The sequence below is a fragment of the Podarcis cretensis genome, assembly GCF_951804945.1.
Source record: "Podarcis cretensis genome assembly, chromosome: 14".
Lineage (NCBI taxonomy): Eukaryota > Metazoa > Chordata > Lepidosauria > Squamata > Lacertidae > Podarcis > Podarcis cretensis.
Genome location: NC_137183.1, coordinates 55,241,432 through 55,267,617, shown reverse-complemented (window position 1 = coordinate 55,267,617; position 26,186 = coordinate 55,241,432). Strand labels below are relative to the sequence as shown.

The 26,186-nt window shown below is 50.6% G+C and overlaps 1 protein-coding gene across 1 annotated transcript in view; it reads right to left on the bottom strand.

Moving 5' to 3' along the window:
* LOC307203149 (coronin-7-like) overlaps positions 1-26,186 on the bottom strand; it is a 124,519-nt gene that overhangs the window by 16,697 nt on the left and 81,636 nt on the right. The window contains exon 10 of the mRNA XM_079953720.1: positions 1,312-1,366. Within this exon, the coding sequence (XP_079809846.1) occupies positions 1,312-1,366 (55 nt within the window). The remainder of the gene's footprint in view (positions 1-1,311; positions 1,367-26,186) is intronic.

Genomic DNA, 26,186 nt, shown 5'->3' with positions numbered 1-26,186 from the left:
AGCAAAAATGCTTCCGGTTTTGGGGGGAAGGTGTATCTAAACATCTTTTTTAATTCATTATAGATCATTTCCCAGAATGTTTTTACTTTGTCACAGGTCCACCACATATGATAAAAGTTACCGTCTGATTCTTTGCATTTCCAGCATGTTTTATCTCTTGTTCTATACATTTTAGCTAAATTTACTGGTGTCAAATACCATCTGTACATCATCTTCATTACCTTTTCTTTAGATGCCATACATGCTGTAAATTTTAAATTTTCATTCCACAATCTTATGCATGAATCATACTCAATGTTATACCCAAAATCGAATGCCCATTTTATCATGACTTCTTTCACTTCCTCATCTTTAGTAAACCATTCTAACAACAAATTGTACATCTTGGATAATAATTTACTTCTGCCACCTTCCAACAGTTCGATTTGGAATCTTGATTTTTTATTTTCAAAAGCAACCTTCCTCTTATCTCCATTAAATATATCGTTCACGTGATGATATTGCCACCAACCTGTAAGTAAACCTTCAATTTGATCATATGGCTTAAGTTTTAGACCTTGCTTGGTTTCCATCAATATCTCTTCATATGTAGCCCACCTTCCCTCCATATTTAATTTTTTAACCGTCAATACCTCAGTGGGTGAAATCCACCATGGTGTTTTCTTTTCCAATAAATTTTTATTTCTTTCCCATACTTCATAAATTGACCTTCTAATCACATGATTCAGGAAACCTTTATGTACTTTCACTTTATCAAACCAAAGGTCAGAATGCCACCCAAATCTATTATCATGACCTTCCAAGTCCAGAAGGTCTGTATTTTCCAACATTATCCATTCCTTTAACCAACAGAAACAGGACACTTCATAATAGAGTTTCAAATCTGGCATGGAGAATCCATCTCTTTCTTTTTTTATCTATTAACAATTTGAATTTTATCCTAGGTCCCCCCCCCCGATGAATCTAGATTATTCTTGATAATACTTTTTGTCACTCTTTAAATTGTTTTGTTCCTTTGATCACTGGAATAGTTTGAAATAGAAATAACATTCTGGGTAGTACATTCATTTTTACCGCTGATATTCTGCCAGAAAATGATAACTTTAATCTGTTCCATATTTCCAAATCCTTCTTGATTTTCTTCCATGTGGTTTCATAATTATCCTTAAACAAATTAATATTTTTTAATGTCAACCAGATTCCTAAATATTTCACTTTTTTTACCACTATGATGCAAACTGCCTTCCTTGGCCTCCCCAGGGAGGGAGGGAAGAGGCAGCAGACCCAGAAGGGCAAGGGGCAAGCGCTTACCTTCCCTGCCAGGACGAGTAGGCCGGTGCTGGGGTCAAAGAGCGGGATCAGGGCCCTGCAACACAGAAACACAAAGGGTCACCTCTGAGAGGAGAGGACAAACAAAGAGCAGTGGCAGGGGTTTGGGCACAAGCGCTATTATTGTTGTTGTTATTATTATTATTATTAGTGGTAGTAGTAGTAGTAAAGGTAAAGGTAAAGGTAAAGGGACCCCTGACTGTTTGGTCCAGTGGCGGACGACTCTGGGGTTGCAGTGCTCATCTCGCTTTACTGGCCGAGGGAGCCCGCGTTTGTCCCCAGTTTTTCTGGGTCATGTGGCCAGCAGGACTAAGCTGCTTCTAGCGAACCAGAACAGCACACAGAAATGCCATTTACCTTCCCACTGGAGCTGTACCTATTTATCTACTTGCGCTGGTGTGCTTTCATACTTCTAGGTTGACAGGAGCAGGGACCGAGCAATGGGAACTCACCCCATTGCAGGGATTCGAACTGCTGACCTTCTGATCAGCAAGCCCTAGGCTCAGTGGTTTAACCCACAGAGCCACCTGCGTCCCTTAGTAGTATACCACCTTTCATTCATGGATTTCAGGGCAGTCCTTTTCTTCTTGTGGCTTCCTGCTTGTGGAATGCTCTTCCCAGGGAGGCTCACCTGACACCATCATTATATATCTTTAGGCGACAGGCGAAAACATTCCTCTTCAAGGAGCCCTTGGGCTGATCAATATTCTACAGCCTTTTAGATGTGTCTATGGGAAGGCGGGGTATTGTTTTGTTTTGGTTTTAACTATTTATTTGTGCTTTTATCTCATGTTTTTATCTTGTGAAGCACCCTGGGATCTTTGGATGAAGGGTGATTCTATTTTTTTAAATTTTTTTTGAATTTTATAACAATTAATGATACAAATCTCATTCAGCATGTTATTTACAATTATTCTCCCTCCCCACCTCTGGACTTCCCTCAACTCCCCCTCTGCTGAGTTATTATCGTATCCTGCTTTTCCCACACAAAAATAAAACCCCTTATCATTCCTCTGAAATATCTGTTACTCAAATGAAATTGTGAAAGTTTATTCGAATCCTGCAAGTGAATCCAGTCCATTCTGGGCTAGATGATTCTGCACAGTTGGCTCTCTGGCTCCATGAGAACCTTTCGCCAATGCAAGCATCGCCCAGCGCAATTTATCTCCTGTTTCAGTAGCGCGGCAACGACTCTCCAAAAGAATTTGGCAATGGGGATGTTTGGGGAGAGGAAGAGCAGAGGATATTGGAGGGCTGGGGAAGATTCCAAAAAGGGAGGCCGAAAGGATATGGGGTGGGGGAAGAGGCAACACGACAGGAGCAGTTCATAAAACAACGTGTGGCCGGAGTGCCAGGAGGAAAGTGGACAGAGAGCTTTCTTCTTCCTATTGTGATAAGAATTTTAAGGGCTTAGATATATATTAAATGTTCATAAATGTACCAACCAAGCATGTACATAGATCAGTACAGGAGGACCAACCTGAAACCATTTTTTATTCCCAAACTGACCAAATGTGTTCTCAGCAAGGTCAAAGGAAAATGGAAAAGCCTCCCCATTGTCTTTTCCTTCACAAATCCTCTCTTAAGGGTATGTCTGTGTTTGAATAGGGTGAGCCTGTGACCTGGCTCAGGAACTAAGTATTTATCATTACAAAAGACTGGCCAGGCTCTCCAGGGTATCTAATCAAGTAAGCATTAACAGGTAACCTGGCAGACAGGAGGTAAACAAAGCCATAGCTGTCAAGTGTCCCTTATTTGAAGGGACAGTCCCTTATTCCAGCGCCATGTCCCGCTGCTGTCCCTTATTGATGGATGTCACTTAAATATCCCTTAAATGATGTCCCTTAAATTTCAAAGGAAGCAGCTCCTCTCCCTCCCTCCCTGCCGGCCAGGGAGGAGGGAGGCTCCAACTGTGTTGCTTGGCTGTGTTGCTCACCCACTAAGAAGTCTAAGAACGACTGGGGGTGGAGCTTGCATGCCTTGTGTGTGGCTAGTTAATACAAGCTGAGGAGGTTTTTGAATGCTGGACGCCATTTTGTTGTACGTGCTGCTGCAAACTTTGCAGTGCAAAGCCAGGCCGGGGAGCCATCTTAAGTTGAGGCTGCATAGGCCTTGTGGTGCATGTGATTCAGATTCTATTCAGTTGAACCTCTGGTTACAAAGTTGGTTGGACAGTGTTCTCGAAGCTACCAACATGAGTTTGACCAGACTGCAGGAGGACAGGAAGACTGGAGTGCCTGGAACAGGTGAGGCTGCAGGTCCCTTATTTTGGTTGCTGGTCCCTTATTTTCAAGGCTGCTGGTCCCTTATTTTCAAATCTGTAAGTTGACAGCTATGAACAAAGCACTCAGATTTCTGTTGTAGACCACCCCTTCTGTGATGTAGGTATGATGTATCTGGGGGTGGTCTTGGACTCCAAGGCGGGCAATTTAAAATGTCTATATAAGGGCGGACACACCTTTGTTCTGTGTCCTCCTCCTTTCCTGCGTGTGAGGGCAGCACCCTGTTGCAACAGATCAATAAAGATCAGGCTTACTAGCTGCTTTGCTTCTCGATATTCTCTGGTTGGCCTCTGTTATTTTCTCCTACCAATAGGGAACCCACGTAAGGACTCTATACGGGCTCTTGGATACCCCATAAGGGGGAAAGGGCAGATTTTTATTGTTTACAACACTAACATCCAAGGAGGCTGAACATTAGGAGATTCAGGACTGGCAGGAGGGTGGACTTTTGCTGCAAGCTGCATCCTCATTTCCCAGTGGGACTTGCTCCCTCCAGAACCAGCAGCAGTCGCAAATGAGGCTTTTTTACTTGGTATTCTGTCACAAGAAATTTAAAAAAACTGCCCGACCTATATTTATGCATACGCGACCACCGCCGCTAGGATTCTAATAGTCAAAAACTGGAAAAGTAAGAACATTCCCACGAAAACTGACTGGTTAGAAAAAGTGATTGAGTACTCCCATCTTGCAAAATTATCTGGGAGACAAAGAGGAAACGCCACTCAAAGAGTCAACAAAGATTGATCAATATTCAATGCTTATCTCAAAATTTATATAGAAAACACAAACCTCCTGACAGATGTATAAATAAATCTAATAAACAGAGAGGTTAGGCAAGAGGAAAGACATTAATTATTACAAAAGATAAACAAAATACTGTAAGCAATATTCTCTCCTGTCTGTCCAGGTACCTGATAAATGTTTTGCTGATTGCATTACAGTCATACTTTGGGTTCCATATGCTTCGGGGTGCCCATTTTCGTGCTGCGCACTGTGCCAAACCCAGAAGTACCAGAAGAGGCTACTTCCAGGTTTCGGCGCTCGCGCATGCACAGAAACACTAAATCACGCTTTGTGCATGCGCAGAAGCGCCGAATCGCAACCCACGCGTCCGCAGACGCAATGCTGCGGGTTGCGAATGCTGTGGGTTGTGAACGTGCCTCCTGCACGGATCACGTTCGGTACCCGAATGTCCACTGTACTGGGCAGTCTGGCCATTCTTTTGAGATGGTCAGTGCCTTAGTTCTTGGACCCAGGTCACAGGCCCACCCTATTCACACACAAATAAGCCCGTAAGACAGGAACTGTAGGATTTGAAAGTGAAAAGAACCATTGGGAGAAGTTTTTCCAAGGTATTTCCTTCTGCAGAGGAATATTTGGGGTCATGAAGAGTCAAGATGGCTCCTGTGGTTTATGTATGAGCCAATGTGGTGTAGTGGTTAAGAGCGGTAGACTCGTAATCTGGGGAACCGGGTTCGAGTCTCCGCTCCTCCACATGCAGCTGCTGGGTGACCTTGGGCTAGTCACACTTCTCTGAAGTCTCTCAGCCCCACTCGCCTCACAGAGTGTTTGTTGTGGGGGAGGAAGGGAAAGGAGAATGTGAGCCGCTTTGAGACTCCTTCGGGTAGTGATAAAGCGGGATATCAAATCCAAACTCCAAACTCTTCTTATGAGACCTTAGAATTCTTATAACAGAGTCCAGATGGCTACCTTCACTGTTGGAGGCTACAGACCTCCAAACACTAGTTTGCTGAGAATTAGGATTCACAGCATTCGATTGCAGAATTCTAAGGGACCCCGAGGGTAATCTAGTCCAACCCCTTGCCGTGCAGGAATCTTTTTGTGCAGCGAGGGACTCAAACCCACAACCCCAAGATTAATAGTCCCATGCTCTACTGAGCTATCCCCTATCTGTACTGATCGATGGTGCCCTCCCTGCCCTGGCTGCTCCGCGGGACTGTGAGAACAGCTCTGAGCAGCTCCCCCTCCCTGCCTCCGGTTTATGGCTTCCCATGTCAGCCTCCTGTAATATACAACCCCAAGGCTGACAGAGGCTGCGGCCCAACGCTGCCTTGGCACTGCCAGCCTCTCCTTTCTGCAGGTAGCTGGCCTTCCCACGCTCGCGAGGGCGCTGGAGGAGGAAGTGGAGCCCAGGCCCTCACCCGGGGTGGCAAAATTCCCAGGAGGCCAGCCTTCGCCCAAAGAGAGCAGCTATTGTGGTCTGACCGAGGAAGGCTATTTTTGTCTCTCGTTTTGGGATGCAAGGGAGTCTCCCTTGCTCACCACCTGCACCCCTTTTCCAGCTGCCTGGGGCATGACCTTCTCCAAATCATAAGGGCCCATGGCTGCCTGGCTGGGCTCAGGAGACCCAGAGGCTGCTCTGAAGAGTGACTAGTGGGGTGCCACAGGGTTCTGTCTTGGGCCCGGTCTTATTCAACATCTTTATCAACGACTTGGATGATGGACTCAAGGGCATCCTGATCAAATTTGCAGATGACACCAAACTGGGAGGGGTGGCTAACACCCCAGAGGACAGGATCACACTTCAAAACGACCTTGACAGATTAGAGAACTGGGCCAAAACAAACAAGATGAATTTTAACAGGGAGAAATGTAAAGTATTGCACTTGGGCAAAAAAAATGAGAGGCACAAATACAAGATGGGGGACACCTGGCTTGAGAGCAGTACATGTGAAAAGGATCTAGGAGTCTTGGTTGACCACAAACTTGACATGAGCCAACAGTGTGACGCGGCAGCTAAAAAAGCCAATGCAATTCTGGGCTGCATCAATAGGAGTATTGCATCTAGATCAAGGGAAGTAATAGTGCCACTGTATTCTGCTCTGGTCAGACCTCACCTGGAGTACTGTGTCCAGTTCTGGGCACCACAGTTCAAGAAGGACACTGACAAACTGGAACGTGTCCAGAGGAGGGCAACCAAAATGGTCAAAGGCCTGGAAACGATGCCTTATGAGGAACGGCTAAGGGAGCTGGGCATGTTTAGCCTGGAGAAGAGGAGGTTAAGGGGTGATATGATAGCCATGTTCAAATATATAAAAGGATGTCACATAGAGGAGGGAGAAAGGCTGTTTTCTGCTGCTCCAGAGAAGCGGACACGGAGCAATGGATCCAAACTACAAGAAAGAAGATTCCACCTAAACATTAGGAAGAACTTCCTGACAGTAAGAGCTGTTCAACAGTGGAATTTGCTGCCAAGGAGTGTGGTGGAGTCTCCTTCTTTGGAGGTCTTTAAGCAGAGGCTTGACAACCACATGTCAGGAGTGCTCTGATGGTGTTTCCTGCTTGGCAGGGGGTTGGACTCGATGGCCCTTGTGGTCTCTTCCAACTCTATGATTCTATGATTCTATGATTCTATGATTCATCTCACTCCCAGAAGCAGCTAAATGGGGAAACCCATCAAAGATGGAGAATCCCCCAAAGGGAGACAAGTCGAGGGAGACCCAGTTAATGAGCCAAGGGCTTGTGATAAGAATTTTAAGGTCTTAGATATATAATAAATGTTCATAAATGTACCAAGCAAGCACATACATAAATCAGCACAGGAAGACTGACCTGAAACCATTTTTGGCTCCCAAACTGTTTTCTCTGCAAGGTCAAAGGACAACGGAAAAGCCTCCCCATCCCTGTGTATGAATAGGGTGAGCCTGTGACCTGGCTCAGGAACTAAGTATTTATCCTTACAAAAGACTGGCCAGGCTCCCCAGGGTATCCAATCAAGTGAGCATTAACAGGTAACCTGGCAGACAGGAGGTAAACAAAGCACTCAGATTTCTGCTGTAGACCGCCCTTTCTGTGATGTATGTATGATGTTTCTGGGGGGGTGGTCTTGATGTACAGGGTGGCAGTTTCAAAAGTCTGTATAAGGGCTTGCACACCATTGTTCTGGGTTCCTCCTCCCTCCTGCGTGGGGTGAGGGGAGCACCCTGTTGCAACAGATCAGTAAAGTTCAGGCTTACTAGCTGCTTTGCTTCTCAGTATTCTCTGGTTGTCCTCTGTTGTTTTCTCCTACTGATATGGAACCCACATAAGGACTCTATATGGGCTCTTGGATACCCCATAAGGGGGAACTGGCAGATTTTGTTTACAACAGACTCAGGGCATGGGAAGGGTCCTGCGACAGGCAGGCAGAGGCTTGGGGGGGGTCTCTGCTGGCAGAGAGCAGTCAGTATTCCAGCAGGCTGGCAGAGCCAGGGGTGCCTGAATCCCTCCCAGGAAGCTCCTGGCAGCCACAAGGAGACCCCCCCCCCTCTCCTGCCAGGGGAACCTTTGCAGCAAAAGCAGAAGAAGCCCTGAAGTCTCTGCCGCAAGTGGGAGACCCAAAGGTGAGGCAGAGAGGAGAAGAAAGACGGGCTGTGGAGCGTTGCTGTGTGTCCTCTCCCTGCATGACTCAGGATCATGGCCAGAGCCCTGGAGTCGGCTCAACCGGTCCCAGCTGGGCCTCCTCCCCACAAACAGGCTCAGCTGGTCTTCCCACCTGGCGGCAGAAGCGCCTCTGAGAGGCAGCACGCCTGGCTGGCTGTGGGACCATCCCGGCACGAGGCCTGGGTGTGGCACTGGCACCAGGGCGCATCCAGGGACGCTTAAGGAGCCTGGGTGTCTCGGAGGGTGACTGAGCTGGGCGGTGGAAGCCAGGCAGCACCCACAGGTTTCAAACCGCCGTGGGCGATTGCAGGATGCAAGCTTCGCGTTGGTCGATGGAACCGCTGGGCTAAGCTGGCTGGAAGGGCTGCTTCTTTATTTGGAGGGAGGGGTCAGGAAATACGTCTTCCCTCAAAGGGGGGAGGCGTGTAGACCAGGCCAGAAGTGAGAGAGATGGGCTGCCAATGGGGCAAAGGCCCAGCACTGCCTCACGTGGAGCAGCACCCAAGAAATGGTCCTCTTCTACTGCGCCTGCCTTCTCCATAGAGCCATAGAATGGTGGACCTGGAAGGGACCTGGTGGGTCATCCATCCCAGCCCCCTGCCTTGCAGAAATTGCCACTAAAGCATCACGACAGATGGCCATCGCAACTCTGCTTAGAAACCTCCAAGGAAGGAGTCTGCCACCTTCCTCTTGCCATCAGAAAGTTGTGGGGTGTCTCAGGGTTCTGTCCTCTCCCCCATGCTTTTTAACATCTATATGAAGCCGCTGGGAGAGATCATCAGGGGGTTTGGACTGGGTGTCCATCAATATGCCGATGATACCCAGCTCTACCTCTCTTTCAAATCAGAACCATTGAAGGCGGCGAACGTTCTGTGTGAGTGTTTGGAGGCGGTTGGAGGATGGATGGCGGCTAATGGATTGAGGTTGAATCCTGACAAGACAAAAGTACTGTTTTGGGGGACAGGAGGCAGGCAGGGGGGGGGGCTCCCTGGTCCTGAATGGGGTAACTGTGCCCCTGAAGGACCAGGGGCATAGCCTGGGAGTCATTTTGGACTCACAGCTGTCCATGGAGGCGCAGGTCAATTCTGTGTCCAGGGCAAATGTCTACCAGCTCCATCTGGTACGCAGGCTGAGACCCTACCTGCCAGTTGACTGTCTCGCCAGAGTGGTGCATGCTCTGGTTATCTCCCACTTGGACTACTGCAATGCGCTCTATGTGGGGCTACCTTTGAAGGTGACCCGGAAACTACAACTAATCCAGAATGCAGCAGTTAGACTGGTGACTGGGAGCGGCCGCTGGGACCACATAACACCGGTCTTGAAAGATCTGCTTGGCTCCCAGTATGTTTCCAAGCACAATTCAAAGTGTTGGTGCTGACCTTGAAAGCCCTAAACGGCCTCGGCCCAGTATACCCTGATACGGAAGGAGGGGGGGGGGACCTTTCCTCACCCCTCCTCCGTGTGACTACGGGGCCCGGGGCGATGACCTCGGTGGCACCCAGCTCTGCCGTGACTCCTGAACCCCCACACTGTTGCACAAGCACCACACTATACCCCCACTTTATAGATAATATCTTTTCCTTATATATCTCTCCTTCTATATACAGCCTCCGCTTGAGCCTTGTTTCCCCTATTTCTAATGAGTAGACCGTATCATACTGTTTCCCCATTGACCATAATGGCCGCGTTTTAGCCAATCAGGAACGTGCATTCCCCTGCAGGAGCTAGCTCAGGGAGCTCTTGCACGCCTCATTTAACCTCCTGACAAGGTGTTGACGGCCCCCCACTGCTACAACAATGGATCCGAAACTAGCGACCTCGTAAAACTGTCAAACTCCTGTTACATTGTATCCATTTGTTTCCGCTCTCAATTTACAATATACACTTGACCGGCAAGAAGCCGAAAACTTCGGAAAATCATATAAAATCAGCCAAAGCTTCGATCTTCTCCATTTTAATGTTATTCTACTCAATTCCCTCCGGACTCCATGATGCTACCCTCGGCGCCATAATCCTCGAACCGACAGGTCACGTACTCAGGGAAACCTAATCCTGTCGGATGGTCCAGCCAAGCCCTTCCTCCGGACAATACCAGATAATGGGCGATGCATGGCTATGCCATTGTCTTGCCATCACCTGTACTCAGGAAACGTTTATGCATATCTCTACCACTCCAGGCAATCCCTGCTCTGCCTACCTTATTATACTGCTGATCTCTGCTCTGCCTACCTTATTATACTGCTGATCTCTGCTCTGCCTACCTTATTATACTGCTGATCTCTGTTCTGCCTACCTTATTATACTGCTGATCTCTGTAGCCCCCACCTTGATTTGTGTAAACCACCACCCAATTTCTTGTACTGCTGATCCGTGTAACCCCACCTCTTTATGATGTATATGTGACGTTTTCTGCACTGTATTCTGGGACCTGGAGGGAACCTTTAAAAGTTTATGTCGCCCCACTCTCGGGGTTCAATGCCATTTATTGAACCTGTTGCGCAATAAACTTGGGATCTCCGTTCATTGCTCCTGTCTCCGGCTGAACTCATTTTCCGCTAGGACCCGCGGACATTGTCCGACGAGCCGGGTGGCAAGGAAACTCAGCACCCGGAATTTTTCCGTAACATTTGGCGCCCAACGTGGGGCTGGGCGGTTCTCCCGTGTTGCTGACCGGGGGCCCCGAAATCTTCAGCCGGCACCAGGCCATTTTGCCTGGGAAGATCCTTAGGACCCCCGGCCATCTTCCGGGCGGTAATCGAACGTCCCAGGGTTCAGCCCAGGAGCAAGGGGAATCCGGCCGGCATACTCATCGATCCCGGGATCAACGTTGAAGACGCGTGAGTATAGTAGAGAAACCCAGTGCACTGGTGGTAAGGGGGTGGAATCTCCTGGCAACTGAATTCTCTGCCCTCCTCTCTATCGATCCTTCTTACCTTTTCCCTTGGTCCGTCGCGAGAGAGAACGGGGACCACTGCTCAACCCAAAAGGGGGTTCTGAGCTCTATCTCTTTCTCCTCTCAAACCCTCCAGTCAGCTGCACCAATTGGGGGTCCGAAAATAAGACGGAGAGACCCGGCTTGAAAGGATAGCCGACTCCCCGCAACGGACTCTCTCAGTTGAAGCAAGGGTCTGGAATTCTTCTTCCGAACTTCCCGAGCGCCCTTACGGAGGGGGCAGGAAGGGGTCTGACTTTCTGTATCAATCCCAGCCGCACCGGTCGGGCCACGTAACACGTGAATCGTGCGTGAGCCCGCTTCCGAAAGCAAGGGGGATTTTCCGTTCAAAACTCTATAAAGGGACCACCCGATCTGGCACCGCACGGCGCGGGCGTTCAGTAGGGCCCCTTTTCCCAAGTTTGTGACGATAGGTATGAGGTTGCCAGGAGGGATAGTCCAGGGAGGACTGGCAGAGTGGAAAGGAAACCCCAGGAAATTGAAGAAGAAGTAGGAAAGGAAGAGAATAGGAAATAAGTAGAAAGAGCTCTCAAACCCCGTTAGGAAACTGTTGATAATCCCCAAGACCCAAATAAACCCTAACGACCCCCTCTCCCTCTCTTTACCCAGACACGCGTGAATAAAATGGGTACCCAAGCTTCTAAACATGAGCGGACTCACTCCGGGAAGAAGGCTTCAAGGAAGCCATCTGAATCCCAGAGGGACCCCGACTCCCCTCTTGAATTCGTCATCTCTTATTGGAAGTCTATCCCCGGGCACAACTTGCTGTCGAAGCAGAAATTAGAAGATCTATGTAAAGAAACCTGGCCGGCCGGGACTGCCTCTGCAAAGCCCGAGTTACGGTGGCCAACAGGGGGCTCCTTTAATGAAGACCGCCTGAGGCATCTAAGAAACTACTTGATGGAAGAAAAACCCCGTCAACTAGGGTATTTAGCCGCTTTTGAAGCCGTCCGAGGACTGCTCCACGTTGCAAAGGGAGGAGCGACCTACCAACTGCCTATCCTAAATCATGGGAGGTCTCCTCTGCCCCCCCCTTACGAAGGACACCCTATAGACGACTCCGTGGAACAAACGCTTATCCCCTTTTACTACAGACAAACTGTTCCACCCGCCCCAAGTGATGACCAGGATAATGATAACAGCGAAGAGGCAGAGGAACAAGGGGCACGGGGGGGGGGAGTCAAATCATAACTAGGCAACGAGCCAAAGGAATGCAAAATGCTACCTCGGAAAACCTTAGCTCCCTCCCACCGGCTAGAGAAGTTCAGGGTATGACCTCAGAGAACATCAGCCCTTTGACACGAGCAAGGGAGATACAGAATGCTATCACGGAAAACATCAACTCCTTAGCCAGGGAGGTACAAAATGCTACCCTAGGAACCTCACTCCCTTTAGAAAGACCCGAAGAGACCCCAGGGACGTCCAGGCAATTGGACTCTACGGCCGTCCAGATGCCCTTAAGGGCTCTGCCAATCCCACCGTTGCAGCCGGACGGAGCCCCCCGAATGATATATACCCACCAACCATTCTATACGGCAGACCTGGTAACTTGGTCGAACCAAATGCCATCATTGAGGGACGACCCAGATAAATGTCACCGTCAGGTCAGCGCAATATTTTCAACCCATAAGCCGACCTGGCCAGACGTTCACGTTCTCCTGAACGCACTTTTCAACGAGGCTGAGAAGGCAGATATTTTAGCCAAAGCCGGAGAAATGATTGAACTCCCGGATTATCAGACAGGACGCCCGGTAGGGTTAGCGGCGCTCACAGCCCAATGCTTGCGCACCGAACCGACATGGGATTATAATACCACAAACGGAATCTGGTGCTTAAATTTGTTTAAAAAGGCAATCTTAGACGGCATCAAGGCCGCCGGACAACGCACCGTTAACTGGACGAAAGTCCAGACTGTGCTACAAGGAGCAAATGAACACCCGTCCGACTACTATACGAGACTTGTATCCGCCATTAAGACCTGGGGAGGAATTGATCCAGAGAACTCTCAGCACGAAGTCATAGTGAAAGGCTTCTTTAAAGATCAAGCCTGTCCCGATATTAGAAAAGCCTTAAATTTGCAGATAGGATACGATGGGAAAAGTATCAGCGAAATCCTCTCCATCGCTAAATCAGTCTATAACTCACGAGATGAGAGGAAGAAAAGGGACCCCAAACCCGAAACCGAACAAGTCCTAGCCCTTAGTATGGAGTTAAACCCTAGTAGGGGCAGGGGCTTCAACCGAGGGAGGGGAATCCGAGGAGGAGGAAACCCCAATCCCCATAGGCCTTGGGGACCTACCACCACCGGATGCTTTTATTGCCAAGAAGAAGGACATATTAGACGATTTTGCCCCTACCTCAATAACACGATCTACGGGACACCACATCCAAACGCAACCTATGGATATGGAAAACCACCGCCCATCACTTACAACCCTCAGCCAGCCTCTGTCCCCCACAAACCACCGCCACCTCCAACTATACCTGCTCAAACCCAAAGACCCTTACCAGGACCAAAGGCTCAAATGCCCGCGATCACTCCATCCGCCCGCCCGTGGGCCAACGCTACAGCACCTCCCTTACACCCCCCTAACCAACCCCCTCCGGACGATCAAGGGAGTTATTGACAATTAGAAGGGGATCCCAACCAAACCCAAACTATCTGCCCAATCTTAACGTTATCCTCCGAAGAACCATTCTGTACCATTGAGATAGATGGCCATCCATATCAATGTTTATTGGACACAGGAGCCACTTACTCCACCTTAACGGATAGCCACCTGGAACCAAGTCCGGAGACCAGAAAAGTCATGGGTCTGGATGGGATACCCCGCACTTGCCCGCTATCGCGTCCGACTAAAGTTACCCTCGGACCCCTACTAGCGGAACATACCTTCCTTTTAACCAACAGCCCGGTGAACCTCTTAGGAAGGGACCTACTTTGCAAATTAAATGCCACCATTAAATGTTCTGAGGAAGGCATCTACTTACATATGCCAGAGGAATCCATCCCCGCCTTCCAGGGAATAATTGAAGAGGCCAAAACAGACAGGCAGTTCCCGGAACTCCCTCCAGAACTGGAAAATGAATTGCCCTCTTCTCTATGGGGCACTGAGTCAACTTCAGTAGGTCTTTTGTTGTCGGCAGCCCCAGTCAAAATCGTCTATAGAACAGACCTACCCTTTCCATGCACAAAGCAATATCCCCTACCTAAAGAAGCCATAGAGGGACTAACTCCTATGATAGAGGACTTCCTCGAGAAGGGCATCCTAATCCCTTGCGCATCCCCTTGTAATACCCCAGTACTCCCAGTAAAGAAACCATCGACAGAAGGGGCCCCAGTCCGGTACCGTTTTGTCCAGGATCTGAGACTGGTGAATCAATTTGTAATACCCCGCCATCCAGTAGTCGGCAATCCCAATTCCCTCTTGAACGCCATTCCAGCAGAAACCAAATGGTACACTGCCGCAGACTTGTGCTCCGCCTTCTTTAGTATCCCCCTGGACCCAGCCAGCCAATTTCTTTTCGCCTTTACCTGGGGACCCAGTCAATTAACCTGGACGAGGTTACCTCAGGGATACGTGGAATCACCTGCAATATTTTCGGCCATCTTGCACCAAGATTTACAGGATGTCCAGCTCCCTGCAAACTCCGCCCTCTTGCTTTACGTGGATGACCTCCTTCTCTGTTCCACCAGTGAGGAAGCATGTAAGATAGACACCAAACATCTCCTTGCAGAACTAGCCAGAAAAGGACATAAGGTGTCACCAAAAAAGTTGCAATACTGCAAGCAAGAAGTAAAGTACCTCGGGCATATCCTAGGAGTAGGCACCCGAAGCTTAGCGACCGATAGAATAGAAGCAGTCACTAAGATTCCCCTTCCAAAAACTAAACGACAACTTCGGGGATTTTTAGGTATGGCTGGCTTCTGCAGAGCCTGGATCGCGGGATACAGCGAAATAACAAAACCCCTCTCCGCTATGACCCGCCAAGATCATCCAGACACCCTAGTTTGGGAGGAAGACGCATACAAATCTTTTGAACGTTTAAAGCGAGAACTAAGATCTGCCCCTGCGCTAGGCTTACCCGACTACAGGATCCCATTTAACTTGTTTATCCATGAGCAAATGGGAGTAGCTTCCGGGGTATTGACACAGTCTTTCCGAGACCAAGAGAGACCTATAGCATATTACAGTCTTCAATTAGACACCACCGCGAAAGGCGCAGTAAGCTGCCTAAGAGCCATAGCTGCCGCAGCGGTCCTCCTCGAAAAGGCTCAGGAAACGGTTCTGGGACATGAAATCATCATCCATGTGCCCCATTCCGTCTCCACCCTATTAACCCTCAGAGGCAGCCATCACTTTTCAAACTCTCGATTAAACAAGTATGAGGCCCTTCTATTGACCCCATCAAATGTCACTATAAAGAGGGTTAACTCCCTCAACCCAGCCACCCTCCTCCCTCTCCCTGATGATGGAACCCCACACCATGACTGCGCCACCATAGTCCGTCAAGCCGAGAAACCCAGAGAAGACCTAGACCACCTACCATTAGAAAACCCAGATTTAATACTTTATACAGACGGCAGTTCAAAGGTTGTGGACGGGGAAAGGAAAACAGGATATGCTGTAGTCACCGACTTCGAAGTAATAGAATCAAATCCGATAAACCCACAATATAGCGCCCAAGCTGCAGAACTAATAGCGCTCATACGGGCCTGCGAGATCAGTGAAGGCAAGCGAACTACAATCTACACGGACAGTAAGTACTGTTTCGGACTAGTCCATACAACTGGCCAGATTTGGTTACAAAGAGGCTTCTTAACCGCTGCAGGCTCCAAAATTTCACATTCCGCTTTAGTAGAGAGACTACTGACCGCTATCCATCTACCTACCGCAATCGCAGTAGTCCATTGCAAAGCGCATACCCGGGGTAGAGACCCCGTCTCAAGGGGTAACAGGCGAGCTGATAAGGCAGCCCAATCAGCCGCGCTCCGCCTCCCAAACAATGAATCGGAATTTCAAGCCTTGCAAATCCCACTTCATATTGATCCCACACAAATTTACAAAGAAGCCCCCGAGGAGGAAAAGACTCTCTGGCGTTCTGTGGGTGCGATCGAACAAAATGACGTTTGGACTCTCCCCGACGGAAGGACTGTCCTTCCAAAAGCTTGGGTTCCAAAATTGGTGAGGGTCCTCCATCAACGTACACACTGGGGAAAAGGGAGACTGATAGAGCACGTTAAAAGATCCTGGTACGCTCCTGGACTTGCGGTAGCGGCCACAGCAGCGTCAAAGAACTGTGTTACCTGTAGCTCCTTTAATCCCAAACGACAACCTAGAGCACCACCAGGAGCCAGACTGTGGGCATTCGTTCCCTTTGAAAGTCTACAGCTGGATTTTATTGACTTACCGCACTGTCAGGGTTTCAAACACGCTCTGATCATAGTGGATAAACTCTCCTCCTGGGTAGAGGGATTCCCCTGTAGAAAACCTACCGCCTCTGTAGTGGCCAGAGCCCTCCTACACGACATTATTCCCCGATTTGGGGTTCCCCGTCGACTAGACAGTGACAGAGGAACTCATTTCACCGCTCAAATAGTACAATTAGTGGCCAAGGCCTTACAAATAAAATGGGACCTTCATACGCCCTATCACCCACAATCTTCCGGCCAAGTAGAGCGCATGAACCAAGAAATCAAAACACAACTAGGAAAGCTCTGCAAACTCACTGGACTAAAATGGGTAAATGCCCTTCCACTAGTTCTCCATAACATACGAAGTGCCCCAACTGGACCATTGAAACTATCCCCATACGAACTCCTATTTGGGAGACCCCCTCCCATTTACAACACTCTGTTTCCCCTCTCAGAACTTGAACTGGGGGAAGCAGAACTCACTAATTATGTCATTCAGCTCCAGACACAGCTTCAACGTCTCCACCACTACGCGGCCATCGAAGGACAAAATCTACCCACCGACGTCCAGGCACACTCCTTCAAACCAGGCGATTGGATCCTTGTCAAAGTCTATCAGAGGGCACTCCTTCAGCCAGCGTGGGAAGGTCCCTACCAAATTCTCCTCACATCGCCAACCGCCGTGAAAATAGGTGAGAAGCACTCATGGTTACACCATACCAGGTGTAAGTCGACGCCCCCCCCTCAAGAGACGGAGGGAGACCTCGGCGAGGACTTCACTTTTTCGACCCCTCCTACTCCACCAACCTCATATATCGACGACAACGACGACCAACAGACCGGACCAGCAGATCGGGGCCAGAATCGGGCCCAACAGACCGGACCAGCAGATCGGGGCCAGAATCGGGCCCAACAGACCGGACCAGCAGATCGGGGCCAAAATCGGGCCCAACAGACCGGACCAGCAGACCGGGGCCAGAATCGGGCCCAACAGACCGGATCGAGCACAGATCCACCCATCTGGACGTCTGAGATCATCCCAGATCCCAGGGCCATCAAACTACGCTTAAAGCGCGCCTTTGACAGCGCGCCTTTGACAGCTCCTTTGACAGCGCGCCTTTGACAGCGCGCCTTTGACAGCTCTTTGACAGCTCCTTTGACAGCGCGCCTTTGACAGCGCGCCTTTGACAGCTAGCTTTGACAGCTCCTCTGACAGCGCGCCTCTGACAGCGCGCCTTTGACAGCGCGCCTTTGACAGCGCGCCTTGACAGCTAGCTTTGACGGCTCCTCTGACAGCGCGCCTTTGACAGCTCTTTTGACAGCTCCTCTGACAGCTGCTTGGACACCGCCTTTGACAGCTCCTTTGACAGCACGCCTTTGACAGCGCGCCTTTGACAGCGCGCCTTTGACAGCGCGCCTTGACAGCGCGCCTTGACAGCTAGCTTTGACGGCTCCTCTGACAGAGCGCCTTTGACAGTACACCTCTGACAGCGCGCTTGACAGCTCGCTTTGACAGCGTCTTTGACAGCGTACCTTCGATAACCCTATTAACGGCACACCTTAGACAGCTTCTTTGACGGCACGCCCTGACGACTCCGTGATTAGCACACTTTATAATTTCTTCTCTTCGATCATGCCTTGCTGTCCCCAGACTCTGATCATGTATTTCTTCTTCCTCTTCCTTGATTACGGGACTTTGACTCAATCCTCAGTCACACCAACGGACCATTGCACCGGATTAACTACGGATTACCACCTTTTAGGCTATCATCGAGTCGAAACCGGCGGGAAGTCAAACCCGGACCGAATGGGGGACTTTGATTTCTGCCTCCCTGAGTCTCGGACATTGCTACGCCATTCCCTTGTGCCCCGATTAACTGGCAACGAGTACTGGGAACTTTTCATCAGAGATGGACGCCTACACCGGATTGGGTCGGCAACAGTCACCCTTGACCGCTCCTACTACCGCCTTAGTTGTAAGAACGGGACCCATTTTCTTTATAGCAACGGAGAAGTCTCAAGGAACCCAAATTGGACTGAAGTCACAAAAGGGGGGGCCACATCGTCCTACACCGACACAACAGACCCCTCTGACAACCTAATTTTCGGGTTCCAATGTCTCTCCATGACTCCAGAACCCCAGAAACCCCAACTACAAGGACTTTGCTTGAGAGGGTTCTGTTGCCTCTGGAATCTTGGAGTCGTCCACGACTGGAGAGGGGCAGAATATTTAGAAGGATGGTATCATCCGGTACATCCCTCACGCTCTCCCACTTGGGATCACGTTGGACCTTTGAGATGCGGGGGCGTAGCCAAGGATAGGCGACTCCTTAATACCACGGACCCTCTTCATCCACTCGGCACGGCACCCCGTCAGCTCGGCAACGATCCCTCCCTCCCAGGGGAAGACCTCCTCTCCTCTTGGGAACAGAACTCTTACATCAAACTCTTGGGCCAGGTGGCTAAAGAGGCACCCTATCCTGAATGCTGGATATGCGCACATGCACCCAGCCACCTCCAACAAAGTCTCCCCCTTGTTCCTGTACCCGTGACCACTGAACAGTTCCGATCCGGAGATGTCACCTCTTGGAATTTAACGGCCTTGAACTTGACCCACCAATACCTCTACCTCACTGGCTCTACAAAAGGGCCCCTTTGCCGCATTTTCACAGGAGAGGGAACTTTCATTGGGTCCAGTACCTGCCCCTCCAACTTGGAACTTTTGCCCACTGGTCACGTCACTCTTACCGATGTGACTGGGTCCCACACCTTCCAAAATCTCACCCTTGCTTGGGCCACTGTCATCGGACACCCACCTACCTGGCTACCTCAGCCCACCGACTCCATGTTGCTCCGAGCTTTTGCCTCCGGGAGGATGGAGTCTTACCTCAGCGGCCTGTTTTGGGTATGTGGCCATCGCGCATATACCTGGGTAAGCCCTCATATGTCAGGATCTTGCTTCGTAGGATACATTGTCCCCGGCATTAGAGTAGTCCCACACCTACCCCCTGGGAGGCAGAGAAATAAAAGAGAACAAAAGGGACTGTCGGACTTATCCGATGTCGCCGCCAACGGAGAGACTGTCGGTCGGGCACTCTTCCCTGCCTATGGGGCCGGCTCTAATCATGTGGACATCCTCCGGCTTACCGACATCCTTCTGAAATTCATGCAAGAGGCAACCCAAATCACCGACTCTCTGATGTCGGAGCTGTCAGAGGTGAGACAACTTAGTTTGCAGACCAGGATTGCGACGGACTTTCTCCTGTCCAGTCAAGGAGGGACCTGTGCCCTAATAGGCACTGAGTGTTGTACATATGTGACTGATCAGACTTTGAATATTACCGGACATTTGAACAATATCCACGAGCTGGCAGGAAAACTAAATGAGATACGACATGAGGGTCTATCCGACATAGACTTGTGGGGATGGTTGCCTAAGCTCGGATGGCTCCGACAGTTACTCAAGGTGATACTGCTCACTGCCCTTATTATTATCCTTTGTGCCTCAATGCTCTGCTGTACTATACACTGTGTCTCTCCTTGTTGCTCTCTCCTCCGCTGTCCTACTCAATCCACCCCTCTTCCTATCCGAGCTTATTCCCGCTCCCACAGTGCCTCTATATTCCCTGAATATGTACGAATGAGACACCTAGGGGAAGGGGAGTACGAAATCACGGGGGTATAGGGTGCGGAGAAAGGATTTGCAAGTTCTTACAGAACTTTAATGCAAATCTATCTCCGAATGGGGGACTGATACGGAAGGAGGGGGGGGGGACCTTTCCTCACCCCTCCTCCGTGTGACTACGGGGCCCGGGGCGATGACCTCGGTGGCACCCAGCTCTGCCGTGACTCCTGAACCCCCACACTGTTGCACAAGCACCACACTATACCCCCACTTTATAGATAATATCTTTTCCTTATATATCTCTCCTTCTATATACAGCCTCCGCTTGAGCCTTGTTTCCCCTATTTCTAATGAGTAGACCGTATCATACTGTTTCCCCATTGACCATAATGGCCGCGTTTTAGCCAATCAGGAACGTGCATTCCCCTGCAGGAGCTAGCTCAGGGAGCTCTTGCACGCCTCATTTAACCTCCTGACAAGGTGTTGACGGCCCCCCACTGCTACAACAATGGATCCGAAACTAGCGACCTCGTAAAACTGTCAAACTCCTGTTACATTGTATCCATTTGTTTCCGCTCTCAATTTACAATATACACTTGACCGGCAAGAAGCCGAAAACTTCGGAAAATCATATAAAATCAGCCAAAGCTTCGATCTTCTCCATTTTAATGTTATTCTACTCAATTCCCTCCGGACTCCATGATGCTACCCTCGGCGCCATAATCCTCGAACCGACAGGTCACGTACTCAGGGAAACCTAATCCTGTCGGATGGTCCAGCCAAGCCCTTCCTCCGGACAATACCAGATAATGGGCGATGCATGGCTATGCCATTGTCTTGCCATCACCTGTACTCAGGAAACGTTTATGCATATCTCTACCACTCCAGGCAATCCCTGCTCTGCCTACCTTATTATACTGCTGATCTCTGCTCTGCCTACCTTATTATACTGCTGATCTCTGCTCTGCCTACCTTATTATACTGCTGATCTCTGTTCTGCCTACCTTATTATACTGCTGATCTCTGTAGCCCCCACCTTGATTTGTGTAAACCACCACCCAATTTCTTGTACTGCTGATCCGTGTAACCCCACCTCTTTATGATGTATATGTGACGTTTTCTGCACTGTATTCTGGGACCTGGAGGGAACCTTTAAAAGTTTATGTCGCCCCACTCTCGGGGTTCAATGCCATTTATTGAACCTGTTGCGCAATAAACTTGGGATCTCCGTTCATTGCTCCTGTCTCCGGCTGAACTCATTTTCCGCTAGGACCCGCGGACATTGTCCGACGAGCCGGGTGGCAAGGAAACTCAGCACCCGGAATTTTTCCGTAACAACCCGAAGGAGCGTCTCCACCCCCATCGTTCAGCCCAGACACTGAGGTCCAGCGCCGAGGGCCTTCTGGTGGTTCCCTCACTGCGATAAGCCAAGTTACAGGGAACCAGGCAGAGGGCCTTATTGGTAGTGGCGCCTTCCCTGTGGAACACCCTCCCACCAGATGTCAAAGAGAAGAACAACTACCAGACTTTTAGAAGACACCTGAAGGCAATTCCTGATGTTTAGCCCAAAGTCCCCCAAATAACCACTGGTCTGGGACCAACAGCAGAGAACCCAACCAGACTGGAGGGCAGAGGGGGCAGGATCTCCCCAGCCTCATGGTTGTGGTCTCAGCTGCCAGGTCCATGCAGGGGCTTCGATTTCCAGCAGGTGGGGGGGGGGAGGCAGAGAAGGTGCAAAAGACCAGAAGGGAAGCATACACCCCAGTTTAGTGCTCAGCCCCACCAGAAAGCAAGCTGGGAAGCGGCTATGCCAGGCTTCGCTGGTAGAGGGGCTGTGCCCGGAGGGAGGGCCTGGAGCAAGAGGGAGGGTCCGGCCCCACAGTGCCCTGCTCCCTGGATGCAGCACGAAGCAAGAAGGTGGCGGATTATCACCTGCCCTGGGAAGAGCAGAACCTATTGGCAGGGGAGACATAGCAGGGCCCCCCTAACACACACAAACAAACACACAAGGTCAAAACTAGCTGGGTGAGTGAAGGAAGGAGCGATTATTTCTGTGCCAGCCAGTTGCCTGACACCTTTTGTCTAAAATCCAGTTCCTTGTTCCGTCTGTGACTCAAGCACCTCTTTTGCCTATTCTTCTTTACCGCAGTACGTGGCAGAGAAGAGCTATAGGGAGAAGCTACCTGGGCACCCCACCTGCAGATACAACTGCCAAGAAGCCGCAGTAGGACGTGCCAGCCAGAAGCCCTCTGGGCACGTGCAAAGAGCTAGCACGGGCCAACCAGAACTGTGTGTGTTTTTTTGTGTGTGTGCATGTTCTCATGGGGTTCGGTTGAGGCTCACAGACCCTGCCAGGCTGGGAGGACAGATCTGTCACTCTCAAAGCGGACACTTGGGCTCTGCCACGTTGGGAGCTGTGCCAGCAGGCGTCTTGCCAAGTGTGTGCCCAACAGTTTAACTGAGGAGCAGGCCCCCAGGCACTCGCAGCCTTGCGCAGCCCTTGAAAGAGCCTTCCATCTGGGGAGGAGCTCCCTCCAGAGCCTACCCCCCAGGACAACAATGGGATGTGGGGCTTTGGCCACCTGCTTCAGCTCCTCAAGGTTCTCAAGGCTGCCTCTTCTGAGCCAAGCGCATGGAAAAAGGAGAGGGAAGGGGGCTTGCCTTTCTGGGGGGGGGGGCACTCTCCCATCTCCTCTGGGGCTCCTGCAAAGATCAGCGGCCGGAGGGAGGGGACTGCTGCCCATCATCTCGGGGCCATGGCTTTGAGCCCCGCGTTGGGCATTGTAGGGGGTTCAAGAAGATGATCCAACTCTGTGATTCTGCGATCTCCATAACCCCCCCCCCCAGGAATGGAAGAATGATTTGAGCAGTGATGGGGTTCCTGCCATCTGATGGGGGGGGGGCAGTCCAGTTTCTCCAGGGTGGCAGCAGCTGGCGGCTGTTTTGCAGGGCAACAGAAAGAGAAAAGCACTTGAGGAACCAGAGAGGGAGGCGTAGCCCTCAGCCCCTCTGTTGACCTAAGATAAAGGCAGCAGGGAAAGCCAAATACTAGGGCTCTCTCACTGGGGAGAGAACAAAGGCCGGCATATTAGGTTCCAGAGGACATTTTTGTGGTTGCCCAGGTGGGGGAGGGGGTGACCCGCTGGCTCCCTTTGCCGAGGGAGGGAGAGGAGGCATTGCTGCCAAGGGGCCTCTGGGGGTCACACATAGGCTGAAGCTTGGAGGGGCAACGCTGGGCTGTTTGAGGCAAGCAACGCGGCTGCTGAACCCTTGTGAGTGTTGCCATGCCTTCTGAAGCAAGTCCTTGGCTGGTTCTGGGCATTCAGGCAGTGCCCTCCCGGTCTGGAATATCCTCTGCGTTGATTAATGGACTACGCAGAATTAGACAAAATGATTGGAAGGATTAGAAACCGGCGGGGCCAGAGATTCACAGAAGATTGGAAGAAATGTATGAACTATTTGAAGAGCAACTGTAATCAACATATTATGCTAGCAGGATTACAAGAAGTTTTGTAAGGAGAAATATATGAAATATTGCAAAATAGAGAAAGAAAAGAGATTAGTTATGAGATTTTAAAGGTAATAGTGATAGTAAGAAATGTATATTAAGTGAATAAATTGGAAAATTTTCAGATGTGATTGATGGAAGTCCAAAAAAATTGTGTAAGAGGGGAAAATATGCTTAATTATTTGAAAATGGTATGTTAAAAATGTGTGTGTGTGTGTGTGTGTGTGTGTGTGTGTGTGTATATATATATATATATATATATATATATATATATGGAATATCCTCTGCATTGAACGGGGACAGGACAGCTTCTGGACAGCTTCTGGACAAATTTGCCCCCCCCCCTCGGGGAACGAAGGAACACACCTCCCCCTTCTCTCATAGAATGGTAGAGTTGGGAGGGACCGTAAGGATCATCTAGTCCAACCCCCACAAGGCAGGAATATGAAGCTGCCTCATATGAGAATCAAACCCGCAACCTTGGCATTATCAGCACCACGTTCTCAACAACTGAGCTGTCCACATTTCACACATGTGACATATTACAGGGCCATTTATTTTATTGCAAGATGAAGGGACATAATAGAAGGTTCTTCTTCCCCATCCGACATCCACTGGAGTCTACGGGAGAGGAGCCCACCACTTCCCTCTGGGCCCTGGATTCAAACCTCCTACAGGCACCCCCAGAATCTGCCCCCTGAGAGTGGCTGGGGCTTTTCCCAAGCAGGGGGGCCTGGAATTGCCCTGGCTGTGGTCACTGTGTCTGGCTGGAACCTTTCAGTGCTGCCCCAGAGGGGAGCCAGGAGGGGGTGGCTAAGAAGACTCCCCTCCTGGTGCCAAGCCCTGGGCAGGGGGGCAGCCTGCTCCCAGGCAGGGAGAATTCTCTTGGGCACATGGGGCTCTCAAGGGCCAGGGGGGCCTTGCTGGGCTCCTCAGCCCCAAGAGTCTCATAAGGCGAGTCTGCTGCATCAGGCCCTTGGTCCATCTAGGCCAGAATCTTAGAATCCTAGAATTGTAGATTTGGAAGGGACACCTAGAGTCATCTAGTCCAACCCTCTGCGATACACAGCTGGGGCACCTGGATCCCCCTTAACTCCCCCCCCCCAAGAGAAACCTGCCAGCAGGATCTGAGCACATGAGCTCTCTCCTCCTGCAATATTCAGAAGCATTGCTGCCTCCAAGCTTGGAGGGTGGCCATTGTGGCAGCCAGCCCTCTTCTCCTGCCCTCGCTGAGCCCCTGGAGAGACCAACCCAGCAGGCAGCCAGGCCACCCCCCCCCCCGGCCAACTCCCTTCACCAGAGGCAGAATCCCAAGGACGACCTGGAGGAGGATGAGCGTTCCTCGACCTCCAGGCGATAAGGCCTCTGCACCTGAATTGCAGAAAGTGAGGAGGAATGAAAGAACCTTTTAACGAGGGTGAAAGAGGAGAGCGCAAAATATGGTCTGAAGCTCAACATCAAAAAAACGAAGATCATGGCCACTGGTCCCATCACCTCCTGGCAAATAGAAGGAGAAGAAATGGAGGCAGTGAGAGATTTTACTTTCTTGGGCTCCATGATCACTGCAGATGGTGACAGCAGTCACGAAATTAAAAGACGCCTGCTCCTTGGGAGAAAAGCAATGACAAACCAAGACAGCATCTTAAAAAGCAGAGACATCACCTTGCCAACAAAGGTCCGTATAGTTAAAGCCATGGTTTTCCCAGTAGTAATGCATGGAAGTGAGAGCTGGACCATAAAGAAGGCTGATCACCGAAGAATGAATGCTTTTGAATTCTGGTGCTGGAGGAGACTCTTGAGGGTCCCATGGTCTGCAAGAAGATCAAACCTCTCCATTCTGAAGGAAATCAGCCCTGAGTGCTCACTGGAAGGACAGATCCTGAAGCTGAGGCTCCAAGACTTTGGCCACCTCATGAGAAGAGAAGACTCCCTGGAAAAGACCCTGATGTTGGGAAAGATGGGGGGCACAAGGAGAAGGGGACGACAGAGGACAAGATGGGTGGACAGTGTTCTCAAAGCTTGACCAAACTGCGGGAAGCAGTGGGAGACAGGAGTGCCTGGCGTGCTCTGGTCCAGGGGGTCACGAAGAGGCGGACACGACTAAACAACAACCTGAACTGCCCAGGCCTTCCAGGGAAGGTCAGGGAGCAGCAGTTGGAAAGCTGGCCCAAAGAGAACAGGACACAAGGGCTCAGAGCCAAGAAGGCCCAGCCAAGTGGACCAGGCAGAAGCACAGGAGCCGAGTCACAGAGCTGCCAGCTCCAAAAAGGGGCTCACTCTAGATGAAATCACCTGTAGACTTGCTGCCCTCAGCTGACACCCCCAGAAAAGACTCTCTAACCCCAACTTGTCCTATTCTCTTGGGCGGTGAACAAAAGAGCAGCAGTAGAGCCCTGGATCAGGCCACAGGGCCACTGCCTTGTCCGGGCTCCTTCATCCTTGCCACCTGGCTAGCCAGATGCCCCCCAGGCAGGGGGCTAGGAAGACCCCCGCCCCTGCAACACCTCCCGGGGCTCAAAGGCAGCCTATGGCGGGGGGCCGTGTCGGCACGGGGCTGCCGGACAGAGGCCACTGCGGGGATGGGCAAAGTGGCCCTCTCTCCGCCGTCTCCAGTCGGGGCCCGTCGAGGAGGCGTCGCATCTGCCCCCGGCCAGCCAGCCGGTCTCTCGCAGGAGCAAACCTGTGCCGGG